At 55.1% G+C, this 11,843-nt stretch overlaps 2 protein-coding genes and 1 long non-coding RNA gene across 7 annotated transcripts; 2 read left to right on the forward strand and 1 right to left on the reverse strand.

The window, feature by feature from the left end:
• The first annotated feature begins 4,653 nt into the window (after positions 1-4,653).
• Positions 4,654-6,441, forward strand: NKG7 (natural killer cell granule protein 7). Of its 3 annotated transcripts, XM_063615664.1 has the most exons (6): positions 4,654-4,738; positions 5,120-5,178; positions 5,500-5,682; positions 5,754-5,900; positions 5,987-6,121; positions 6,225-6,441. In XM_063615664.1, the coding sequence occupies exons 3-6, from the start codon at positions 5,526-5,528 to the stop codon at positions 6,281-6,283; spliced, it is 498 nt and encodes a 165-aa protein (XP_063471734.1). In that variant the 5' UTR covers positions 4,654-4,738; positions 5,120-5,178; positions 5,500-5,525; the 3' UTR covers positions 6,284-6,441. The 3 variants fall into 3 exon arrangements, with proteins under 3 accessions (XP_063471734.1, XP_055092988.1, XP_055092989.1); XM_055237013.2 differs by lacking the exon at positions 4,654-4,738 and having other exon boundaries at positions 5,112-5,178; XM_055237014.2 differs by lacking the exons at positions 4,654-4,738; positions 5,120-5,178 and having other exon boundaries at positions 5,213-5,682; positions 5,859-6,121.
• Positions 6,442-8,240: 1,799 nt separating this feature from the next.
• On the reverse strand, positions 8,241-11,834 carry LOC134732259 (uncharacterized). The gene is made up of 2 exons (XR_010115240.1): positions 11,586-11,834; positions 8,241-11,318 (listed from the first exon to the last, which is right to left on the reverse strand). It is a non-coding gene; the product is annotated as an uncharacterized lncRNA (long non-coding RNA).
• CLDND2 (claudin domain containing 2) lies at positions 9,734-11,366 on the forward strand. Of its 3 annotated transcripts, XM_055237010.2 has the most exons (4): positions 9,734-9,902; positions 10,304-10,444; positions 10,753-10,872; positions 11,114-11,230. In XM_055237010.2, the coding sequence occupies exons 1-4, from the start codon at positions 9,734-9,736 to the stop codon at positions 11,185-11,187; spliced, it is 504 nt and encodes a 167-aa protein (XP_055092985.1). In that variant the 3' UTR covers positions 11,188-11,230. The 3 variants fall into 3 exon arrangements, with proteins under 3 accessions (XP_055092985.1, XP_063471732.1, XP_055092984.1); XM_063615662.1 differs by having other exon boundaries at positions 10,780-11,366; XM_055237009.2 differs by having other exon boundaries at positions 10,753-11,365.
• Positions 11,835-11,843: the final 9 nt, after the last annotated feature.

Raw genomic sequence — 11,843 nt, forward strand, 5'->3', positions numbered from 1 at the left:
GGCTAGTCTCGAACTCCTGACATCGTGATCCGCCCGCCTCAGCCTCCCAAAGTGCTGGGATTACAGGCGTGAGCCACCACGCCCGGCCAACAACCCCATTTTTATCCAGCTACTCAAGCCAACAACTTTGGGATTCAATGTTGGCTTTTTTTTTTTTTTTTTTTTTTTTTTTGGAGTGAGCCTCCCACCTCAGCCTCCTGAGCAGCTAAGAATACAGGCATGCACCACCCACTATGCCTGGGTAATTTTTTAATTTTTTGTAGAGATGGGGTCTCCTTATGTTGCACAGACTGGTCTGTGTCTACTGGTCTCAAGTGATCCTCCCACCTCGGCCTCCCAGAGTGCTGGGATCACAGGCATGAGCCACCCCAGCTGGCGTGTGTCTGCTTTTGCTTTCTGTAAATCCTCAAGACAGCACCTGGCACATGGTAATCACTCAAAAGAACATTTGTTGAATAATAAATCTTTATTCAGGCTAATTGATGGTGCTGTTTATTGACTTACATAAAGTATTATTTATTGAGATATACTCTAATGATACTGAGATTTAATATCTTTTTATCATTATAATAGCCATTAAATATTATGACTAGAGTGCACCTCAATAGAAATGATGATGCCTTCCATAATAACTGTTTACCATTAGCATTCGTTTCTTTAATAGAACGTAGGTTAATTGAGGATTGGTCTTTTTTTATTTTATTTTATTTCATTTTTTGAGATGGAGTCTCGCTCTGTCACCTAGGTTGGAGGGCAGTGGTGCGATCTTGGCTCACTGCAACCTCCGACTCCCGGGTTCAAGCAATTCTCCTGCCTCAGCCTCCCAAGTAGCTGGAATTACAGGTGCCCGCCACCACTCCCAGCTAATTTTGGGGGGTCTTCCGTGGCAGATAGGGGCTACTGAGGAGCTTTCAAGCCCGGGAGAGGTTGGAAGGGGCTGTAGAAAGTTGGAAGAGACCTGGGGTGATTCAAAAAAACTGACAGTGCTTAGACAAGACTGACAGAGACCTAAGAAAACCAAGTGGCCAAGCAGGCGACATGAGCTGTGAACCCCGAAAATCTGAGACAGGTCTCAGTTAATTTAGAAAGTTTATTTTGCCTTGTAGTCCCATCTACTCAGGAGGCTGAGGGAGGAGAATGGTGTGAACCCGGGAGGCGGAGCTTGCAGTGAGCCGAGATCGTGCCACTGTACTCCAGCCTGGGCGACAGAGTGAGACTTCATCTCAAAAAAAAAGAACAATAGAAAGTTTATTTTGCCAAAGTTGAGGACGTGTGCCCGTGACACGGCCTCAGGATGTCCTGACGACATGTGCCCAAGGTGGTTGGGGCACAACTTGGTTCTATACATTTTAGGGAGACATGACACATCAATCAATATATGTAAGAAGTGCATTGGTTCATCCAGAAAGGTGGGGACAACTCAAAGCAGGCAGGGGCTTCCAGGTTACAGGCAGGTGAGAGACAAATCATGGCATTCTTTGAGTTTCTTTTTTCCTAGATGGAGTCTAACTCTGTTGCCCAGGCTAGAGTACGGTGGCACAATCTTGGCTTACTGCAACCTCCACCTCCTGGGTTCAAGTGATTCTCCTACCTCAGTCTCCTGAGTCTGGGATTACAGGCGTGCACCACCACGCCCGGCTAATTTTTGTATTTTTAGTAGAGATAGGGTTTCACTATGTTGGCCAGGCTGGTCTCGAACTCATGACCTCAGGTGATCCACCTGCTTAGGCCTCCTAAAGTGCTGGGATTACAGGCACAGCCTCTTTTGAGTTTCTGATAAGACTTTCCAAAGGAGGCAATCAGATATGCATCTATCTCAGTGAGCAGAGGGATGACTTCGAATAGAATGAGAGGCAGGTTTGCCCTGAGCTGTTCCCAGCCTGACTTTCCCCTTTAGCTCAGTAATTTTGGGGCCCCAAGATTTTCCTTTCACAGAGCTCTCAGGAAAAGCTTCAGAAGGAGGCCTAGGGTTTTCCTCTGGCAACCACAGACCACATCTGGTTGAGAAAGCTGCTGGAGATCCTGTGAGCAATTCTGTCTTCAAGGCCCCAGCTGCCTTGCCTTTGTGCTCTTAAGAGATGGTCTTGGCTGGCTGGGCGCGGTGGCTCACGCCTGTAATTCCAGCACTTTGGGAGGCTGAAGCAGGTGGATCACCTGAGGTCGGGAGTTTGAGACCAGCCTGACCAACATGGAGCAACCCCGTCTCTACTAAAAATACAAAATTAGCCGGGCATGGTGGCACATACCTGTAATCCTAGTTACTTAGGAGGCTGAGGCAGGAGAATCGCTTGAACCTGGGAGGCAGAGGTTGCTGTGAGCCCAGATCATGCCATTGCACTCCAGCCTGAGCAACAAAAGTGAAACTCTGTCTCAAAAAAAAAAAAAGAGAGATGACCTTCACCCGCTCTTACTGGCTTGTGGTGTCTGTGTCAGAGGTCCTGGGCCTGTGATCAGCCTGTGATACCTACGTGTGCAGAGACTCACTGGAGCCAGGTACAGGTCACCTGTGTGTGTGAATGCATGCATGGGTGTGATGGTGGTGGTAGTGGGACCCACTTGGGGAGATGAGAAACAAGATTACAGGCTTGGACCTGGAGGTGAAAGGACGATGAAAATGGGTGGAGTTAGGTATGAATTATAGAGGTTGCAGAGAAGAATGAAAAGACAGTGGCTGGGCGCAGTGGCTCACTCCTGTAATCCCAGCACTATGGGAGGCTGAGGCAGGTGGATCCCCTGGGGTCAGGAGTTCAAGACCATCCTGGCCAACATGGCAAAACTCCATCTCTACTAAAAATACAAAAAAAAATAGCCTGATGTGGTGGCATACAACCCACAACCCCAGCTACTCAGGAGGCTGAGGCACAGGAATCACTTAAACCCAGGAGGCGGAGGTTGCAGTGAGCCAAGATCATGCCACTGTACTCCAGCCTGGGCGACAGAATGAGACTCCATCTCAAAAAAAAAAAAAAAAAAAAAAGGGTTGGGATGGGAATGAGAATAGGGTCAAGTTTCAGGAAGAGGATGGGGTTGGGCTTGGAGTAGGGGCTGGGGTTAACAATGGAGAGGGGTTGGGTTTGGAGATGGGGTGGGGTTTGAGAATGAGAATGGAGTTAGATTTGAGGGTGGGAAGGGGCTAAGGGTTGGAACTGGGAATAAGGATGGTGTTGAGTTTGGGAATTAGAATGACGTTAGGTTTGGGGATGGGGTCGAATTGGGGGATGGGGTTGAGTGTGTAGTTGGGACTGAGAATGGAGTTCTATTTGAGGATGGGGATGGGCTTAAATTAGGGGTTGGAGCTGGGGTGGAGATTACGAATAGGGATGGGATTGGGTTTGGAGTTGTGTTCGGGAATGGGAATAGGGGTTAACTTTGGGGATAGGGATGGGTTGAATTTGTGGTTGGAACTGGGCTTGATATTGAGTTTGGGGATGGAGTTGGGTTTGGGGTTAAGGATGGCTTTGGGTTTGGGAGGGGGTCAGGGTCACAGATAGGCTGTGTGCTCTGACCTGCTACTCACTGCACCCCACGGCAGATTATCCGGAGACCTGGCCTGCTCATGGCCTCTGCCACCTCTGGGAGCCTGTGCTCCTGAATGTGTTCTCAGAGTGGTGCGGATCTGAGTGAAGGATGGGGGCTGCCAACCTGACTCTCTCCAATAAAGGAGAGGAACCAGTCTCCCAGGTCATTTCCCATTCTTCACATTTGCCAGCTGTCCTGCGACTGTTCAAGACAGAGGTCCTCTTCCAGACTATTCCCTGTGTATTAGTCTATTCTCACACTGCTATAAATAGCTGCCTGGCCGGGCGTGGTGGCTCACGCCTGTAATCCCAACACTTTGGGAGGCCAAGGCGGGCAGATCACCTGAGGTCAGGAGTTCAAGACCAGCCTGCTAACATGGTGAAAACCCAAAAATCTACTAAACCTGAAATCTACTAAAAATACAAAAATTAGCTGGGTGTAGTGGCGGGCTCCTGTAATCCCAGCTACTCGGGAGGCTAAAGCAGGAGAACTGCTTGAACCCGGGAGGTGGAGATTGCAGTGAGCCGAGATTTCGCCACTGCCCTCCAGCCTGGGTGACAAGAGTGAAACTCTGTCTCAAACAACAGCAACGACAACAACAACACATGCCTGAGACTGGGTAATTTATAAAGGAAAGAGGTTTATTTGATTCACAGTTCAGCATGGCTGGGGAGGCCTCAGGAAACTTACAATCATGGCAGAAGGTGAAGGGGAAGCAAGCCACTGTCTTCACAGGGTGGCAGGAAGAAGTGCCAAGCGAAGGCAGGAAGAGCCCCTTAAGAAAACACCGTATCTTGTGAAAACTCACTCACTATCACAAGAACAGCATGGGGGAAGCCGGCCCCATGATTCAATTACTTCCACCTGGTCTCTACCTAGACACGTGGGGACTATGGGGACACAATTCAAGATGAGATTTGGGTAGGGACACAAACCCTGACCATATCACCCTGTTTCACGGAGGTCAAGTTTTCCTGGGCCTTCTACCTGGACTGTGGTACCTTCACCTTATACCTGCTCATAGATGAGGTGTTGCCAGGACCTGATGTTGGTGTGGATGGAAGAGGCTAGCGTTTGTGGGGCTAGAGAACCCTGGACCAAAATCCTTATGTTCCCCAAAACCCCCTAGGCCCCCCGATCCTGGTGACAAAGGCCACTAGGCTGGAGCCCCCACCCAAGCAGGGATGCCACGGAACTCATTAATCAGATGAGGATGCGGGTATGTCTGACTCTCTGCAAACCTTTCAGAATTGTGATTCTCTCCTGTTTGCCTGCCCTTGGCATATGCTCCAAACTGGGGCCCAGGATTCTGAGCTCCTGCCTGCCCCTTCCTCCCTCAGGACCTGGAGTTCAGGCCCCCGGCTCCTTCCTCCTTAAGCCCCAGGAGTTCTAACTCCCAAGCCCCCTCCTTTAGTAGAGACCCTAGACTTGGGGCCTTCCTCTCCCAGAATGGAAGACTGCAGAACCCACAGGAAAGCATGACACATCCCCAACTGTCCCCTCCAGCCACATCTGCCCTCCCCCTTAACGCACACTCTAGCCTGATTGGCTTCCTCCCACCTCAGGGCCCCCAAGCCTCTCTCTCTCTCACCTCTTCCAGGAAGCCCTGACTTGGTGTTGAAGGCTCCACGGGTGGGAGCTGTAGAACCTGTGACAGAGGCAAGTTCTAAACCACTGCCCAAACCACTGATGATCTGGCACCCTCAGTGCCCTCCCCCACCACACACTAAGCGGGGAGCCGGACCCCGGGGAGGGGAGGGAGGACGTTGCCTGTGCAATCCAGGAAGGGAGGGTATGTGAAAAGCTACCGGGAACTGTGTGAAACCAAACCAGCCTCATCTGACAAAGCGCAGGACCCCTCACTGCCCCGACTGCTTGCTGGTCTCTCTTTCTTGATCTCTGAGGACCCAGGAGTCTGGGTGCACAGCCTCCTTCTCTCTGAGATTCAAGGGTCTGATCAGCAGCCTCTTCTTCCGCCAGGACCCAGAAGCCCTGAGCTTACCCCCATGGAGCCCTGCCGGTCCCTGGCCCTGCTTGTGGGCTTCCTGGGCCTGATGTTCTGCCTGATTGCTTTGAGCACCGATTTCTGGTTTGAGGCTGTGGGTCCCACCCACTCAGCTCACTCGGGCCTCTGGCCAACAGGGCATGGGGACATCATAGCAGGTAAGGGGAATGGGTGTCCTACAGAGGGGTTGCCAGCGGGGATGGGCGCTCAGTGGTCTTCTCCCGATCAGGCTACATCCACGTGACGCAGACCTTCAGCATTATGGCTGTTCTGTGGGGCCTGGTGTGCGTGAGCTTCCTGGTCCTGTCCTGCATCCCCTCACTGTCCGCCCCAGGCCACGGCCCCCTTGTCTCAACCACCGCAGCCTTTGCTGCAGGTAAGGACTCTGGACTGGACTGGGGCATCGGCAGCCAGCGAATTCCTGCCGAGGGGCTGAGCTATCTCTCTTGTCCTTGTCCCCAGCCCTCTCCATGGCAGTGGCCATGGCGGTGTACACCAGCGAGCGGTGGGACCAGCTTCCAGACCCCCAGACCCAGATGTTCTTCTCCTGGTCCTTCTACCTGGGCTGGGTCTCAGCTATCCTCTTACTCTGCACAGGTGACTATCCTGCCCACTGCTCTGGGGAGCTTGGGATGGTGCAGTTGGGGGCCCTGAGGACAGAGGGCAAGGGCAAGTGCTTAAACTCTTTCTGGCCCCCCAGGTGCCCTGAGCCTGGGTGCTCACTGTGGCGGTCCCCGTCCTGGCTATGAGACCTTGTGAGCAGAAGGCAAGAGTGGCAAGATGAGTTTTGAGCATTGTATTCCAAAGGCCTTATCTGGAGCCTCAGGAAAGTGTGGTCCTACATCCGCCCCACCCTTCCAGCCCTTCCCCAGCCCCTCCTCTTGTTTCTTCATTCATTCAACAAAATTTGGCTGGAATCTGGTTATTCTGAGATTAATTCTGCCAAGGCATAAGCCAACTATCTGCCAGCTCCATGGTAGATCACCAAGGGAAGGTGAGGGCCCACCAGGCCAACCAGCCTGCAGGGCGCTCCTGCCCAGTGCGAGTGCCCAGCCCGTGTGGACACAGGCTCCAACCCATGTCTATGTCTCCCCTTCTCCAGCACTTTTCTTTCTCCCTGTGTCTTTCTCCCTTTAGCTGGCTCTCTCTCCTTCTCTCTCCCTCTCTGATGTTGTCCCCCCTGCCAGAACTCGGCCCTTCCTTCCAGTCAGTCAGTTCCCTTTGCACATTTCCCCATGCTGGGGACACTGGCACAGGTCAGACCCAGGCCCTGCGCACCAGGGGTTCAGTCTGTGGGGTGGTGGGAAGGAGGCACTTACAGACCAGAAGCAGTTAATACAGGCCAGACAGCAGTCCCAGTGCAGGGAGAATGCCGGAAAAAGACTGACCATATTGTGGAGGGATGGAGACGACTTTTCTGGAGAGAGAACATTTAGCCCTTCTTAAGGGCCAGTGAAAGGTAATATCCAGGCAGAGGGGCCCAAAGATGAGTGTGCAGAAAAGTCAGGAGTCTTGTGGGGATGAAGAACGGTAATTTATGGCCAGGATATAGAATGTAGGTGGCGGGGGATGGAAAATGAAGAGGGAGAGGCAGGTGGGGGCTGTGGCCTCTAATGTCATGCTGGACTTTCTCTTGAGCATGATGGGGAGTTGGGAGAAAACTGTGGGCAGGGGAGGGACAGTGTCAGCTCTGGGTGCCAGAAAGACCCCCCTGTAGACATGGAGGGGAGGCCAGAAGGTCAGGGAGGAACTTGGCAATGCAACAGGTGGGACATGATGAGGCCTGACCTAGGACAAGTAAAGGAGGGAATGAGCCAGACAGATTCAGGGGCAGGAGGAGCAGGACTTGGGGACCCAAGGCTTTTCAGGGTGAGGGGCAAGAAGAAGGCGAGGACAGCGCCCAAGGGTCTGGCTCAATGAACTGGAGGGGATGGCAGGGCCATCCCTAATATGGTGAAAGACACTAAGCTCAGTTGGAATATGGTTGACTATTAAGGCCCTGAGGGGCAGCCAGGAGCAGGTGAGAACTTGAGTTGGGCTCAGGGGAGAGACTTTGGGCTGGAGATGGAGTTTTGGATGGAGCATTAAGGAGCACTGAAACTTTGGCAGTGAGGAGGCTTGCCTGGCAAGGGAGTGCAGGGTGGAGCTTCAAGGGATACCCAGATTTACAAGTGAAGGGGAGAAGGCAGAGGAGCAGAAGTCTGCAGCCAGACAGCTGGGGACCTGGAGAGCTTCTGGGGTGCCTAGAATGTCAAGGGAAGAGAAGTTTATTTATGTATTTTTTTGAGATGGAGTCTCGCTCTGTTGCCCAGGCTGGAGTGCAGTGGCGTGATCTCGGCTCACTGCAAGTTCCACCTCCCAGGTTCACGCCATTCTCCTGCCTCAGCCTCCCAAGTAGCTGGGACTACAGGCACCTGCCACCACGCCTGGCTAATTTTTTTGTATTTTTAGTAGAGTCGGGGTTTCACTATGTTAGCCAGGATGGTCTCGATCTCCTGACCTCATGATCCACCCACCTTGGCCTCCCAAAGTGCTGGGATTACACCACCACGCCCGGCCGAGACGGAGTCTGATTCTGTCACCCAAGCTGGAGTGCAGTGGTGTGATCTTGGCTCACTGCAACCTCCGTGTCCCAGGTTCAAGCAATTCTCCTCCCTCAGCCTCCCGAGTAGCTGGGATTACAGGCGTGCGCCACCACACCTGGCTAATTTGCTAATTTTGTCGTTTTTTTTTTTTTTGAGATGGAGCCTTGCTCTGTTGCCCAGGCTAGAATGCAGTGGCACGATCTCAGCTAACTGCAACCTCCACCTCCCGGGTTCAAGTGATTCTCCTGCCTCGCATCCCAAGTAGCTGGGATTATAGGCACCCGCCATCACCCCCGGCTAGCCTGGCTAATTTTTGTATTTTTAGTAGAGACGGGGTTTTGCCATGTTGGTCAGGCTTCTCTCAAACCCCTGACTTCAGGTGATCTGCCTGTCTCGGCCTCCTAAAGTGCTGGGATTACAGGTGTGAGCCACTGCGCGCCCGGCCAAGGGAAAGTTTCTAAGAAAGGGCTGGGAGTGGTGGCTCACACCCATAATGTCAGCATTTTAGGAGGCGGAGGTAGGAGGATCGTTTGAGCCCAGGAGTTTGAGATCAGCTTGGGCAACATAGCAAGACCCCATCTCTATAAAAAATCTTAAGAAAACTAGCCAGGTGTGGTGGCACATGCCTGTAGTCCCAGCTACTCGGGAGGCTGAGGCAGGAGGTTTCCTTCAGCCCAGGAGTTCAAGGCTGCAGTGAGTTGTGATGGTGCCACTGCACTCCAGCCTGGGAGAGAGAGATGGCTCACGCCCGTAATCCCAGCACTTTGGGAGGCTGAGGCAGGCAGATCACGAGGTCAGGAGTCCGAGACCACCCTAGCCAATATGGTGAAACCCCATCTCTACTAAAAATACAAAAATTAGCCAGATGTGGTAGTGCGTGCCTGCAGTTCCAGCTACTTGTGAGGCTGAGGCAGAAGAATTGCTTGAACCCAGGAGGTGGAGGTTGCAGTGAGCCGAGATCGCGCCACTGCACTCCAGCCTGGGCGACAGAGCAAGACTCTGTCTCAAAAAATAATGATAAAAGAAGGACTTGGCCTACCATGTAATGGCCCCCAAAGCTGCGGTCTGAATCTAAGCAGTCACTCAGTTGAGAGCTGCGGGGGTGTATGTGTATGGTGCTGGGGAGAGTGATTATCCCTTTAAACAGCCACTGGGGGAGGGGGTTCTGGAATCCCCAGCCTCACAGAGACCCAGCCTCCCTCCCCCCATCTCTCTGGTCTCTGTGTCTAAGGAGCCCTGGGGTGCTGAGTGTGAGTCACTTAGGTGGGCATGTGTGGAGGGGTGTCTGGGGAGGACATTGAACAGGCTGAAGGGGTGTTCTGCTGTTGGGGGAGGTCTCTGGGAAGACAGGTTCTTCAAAGCAAAGCCTGTGAAGGTCTCAGAGGCCTCTCAGGGGAAGTCTCAAGGTCCCCAGTAAGGGAAACGAGGTCTGGAGGGAGGAGGTTGTGGGTCCTCAGGCAGGGTTATTGAGGGAGGGGGGTCTTCAGGTCCCCAGAAGCAAGGACCTCAGGAAGGAGTACTAGGGGAAGAGTGTGGAGGAAGCGGGCTCCTAAGCTGGGGGCCTCCGGGTAGGAAGGGCCTGGGCCATCCTGCCTTTGTGGCCCCTGGCTGCAGCCTCAGTGGCATGGGGGTGAAACGGAGGCTCCAGAGTGGGGGCATTCTGCTCAGCCTCGTGGCCAACGTCCTCATGGTGCTCTCCACGGCCACCAACTACTGGACCCGCCAACAAGAGGGCCACAGTGGCCTGTGGCAGGAATGCAACCATGGCATCTGCTCCAGCATCCCCTGCCAGAGTGAGGCTCCGCCCGCCCAGATGTCAGAGGGCATTTCAGATACCCAGGGTTCGGGACACACAGCTGGGCCCATGGCGAGACGCCACCCCTTCCACTCCGGGCTCAGTTGCAGCTGTCCCTGGTCGGCCGAGGCCGCCACGAACCCCGCCCCTCGACTTGTGGGCTTGTCCCCGACCCCCTCCCCGTCCCGGTAGCGGCAGTAACCGCAGGTCCTGATGTGACCTCCAAGTCTCCGTCCAAACGCCTGACTCCTGGTCGGGGGGAGCTCGGCTCCTGGCCACACACCGGGTTGGGGGCAGGAGACAGGAGAGCTTCCGGTTGCGGCCGAACCCGTAGCGACTGGGGCGGTGCCCGCTCTCCCCAGCCACGCCCGCGGGAGCTGATGCGCCCGCTCTCCCCAGCCACGCTGGCGGTGACTGGGGCGTGCATGGTGCTGGCGGTGGGTGTCGGCGTGGTGGGCATGGTGATGGGACTGCGGATTCGGTGCCACGAGGGCGAGTCGCTGCGGGGCCAGACCACGAGCGCCTTCCTCTTCCTCGGCGGTGAGACGGCAGCCCGCCCCAGGCCGGCAGGCAGGGGCGGGCCCTGGGTGATGGAGGGGTCTGGTCACCAGAGGAGGGGCTTGAGGTACTTGGCCGGGATCCGAGGGGCGGGGCTGGAAGAAGCCGAGAGAGGTGGGCGGGGCTCGAGACAGAGTTCAGCGCGGGAGGCGCAGGAAGGGGCCTGGGCCAGAGGCGGGCAGAGAGGCGATAGGCGTGGTCTGATGGAAGGGGGCGGGTCTGAAGGGGCGTGGCCTGGGTGCAGCCCGACTAGGCCCAGCTAGCTCATCTTGCGGCTGGGCGGGGCCCAGGACTGCTGCTGCTGACCGCCTTGATAGGCTACACGGTGAAGAATGCGTGGAAGAACAACGTCTTCTTGTCTTGGTCCTATTTTTCTGGGTGGCTGGCCTTACCCTTCTCAATTCTCGCGGGTAACCTGGACAGCGGGAAGAGGGTGGAGGAGACTGCCCAGAAGACCCTCACCCTAGAGGCTCCCCAGCTGCCCTCCCAGGAAACCCCGGGGACCTCTCAGGGACTCCCCAACACACTAACGACGCCCGCAGACCCGGCAGAGACCCCCTTGGAGCCCCAAACCCCAGTCCCCGGGGCCCTCCCGGCCATCCGCCCCAGGGCCCACCTTCCTCTCCCCGCCCCGCGCCCCCGTCCCCCCAGGCTTCTGCTTTCTGCTGGCAGACATGATCATGCAGAGCACCGACGCCATCAGTGGATTCCCCGTGTGTCTGTGACTGCAGCCTGCCTGGGGCAGAATAAAGGAACGGCTTTTTTAGCGCTGCGGCTCCGCGTGCTTTCCTGGGGGGTCGTGCGGACGCAGGCACGGGGTTGCATAGAGGCTCAGGAAGGACATAAGGACATGAACCTATAGGGAACGTGGAAACGGGGAGACACAGACATGGAGACACAAGTCTCCATGGATTGGAATGGGAACAGGGACATGTGGGAGGGGCGGGGCCAGGAGGGGACGTGGGCTTTTGGAGAGGGTATGAAGAGGCTGTGGGGACGACATGGAGGTGAAGTAGAGACACGGACAGGGGAGGATACGGATATGGAAGGGACAGGGAACACGGGAATGGAGAGAGTGGAGAGACCGACGCGCGAGGATTCAGAGGCGTGGGAATACCAGTACCGCGACTTGGAGAGGCCGGGAAGAAGTGGGGGATCTGGAGAGGGAGAGCAGATCCGGGGATACCGGGAAGCGTTTATAGGACTGGGAGGATCTATAAACTCCGGGCGCGCTTCTCTCCAGTGCACGACCTTTCCCCTAGTTCTCTGCCCTGCCCTCTCCGCCAGGCCTTTCCTTCCCTCTCCGGGTCCCGCTTGCTCCCCGAGATCCACTTCCCATTGGTTTGCGTTGCTTGCGCCACCTCCCTTCCCTCCGGTCTCT

The sequence above is a fragment of the Symphalangus syndactylus genome, chromosome 13 (assembly GCF_028878055.3).
Source record: "Symphalangus syndactylus isolate Jambi chromosome 13, NHGRI_mSymSyn1-v2.1_pri, whole genome shotgun sequence".
Classification (NCBI taxonomy): Eukaryota; Metazoa; Chordata; class Mammalia; order Primates; family Hylobatidae; genus Symphalangus; species Symphalangus syndactylus.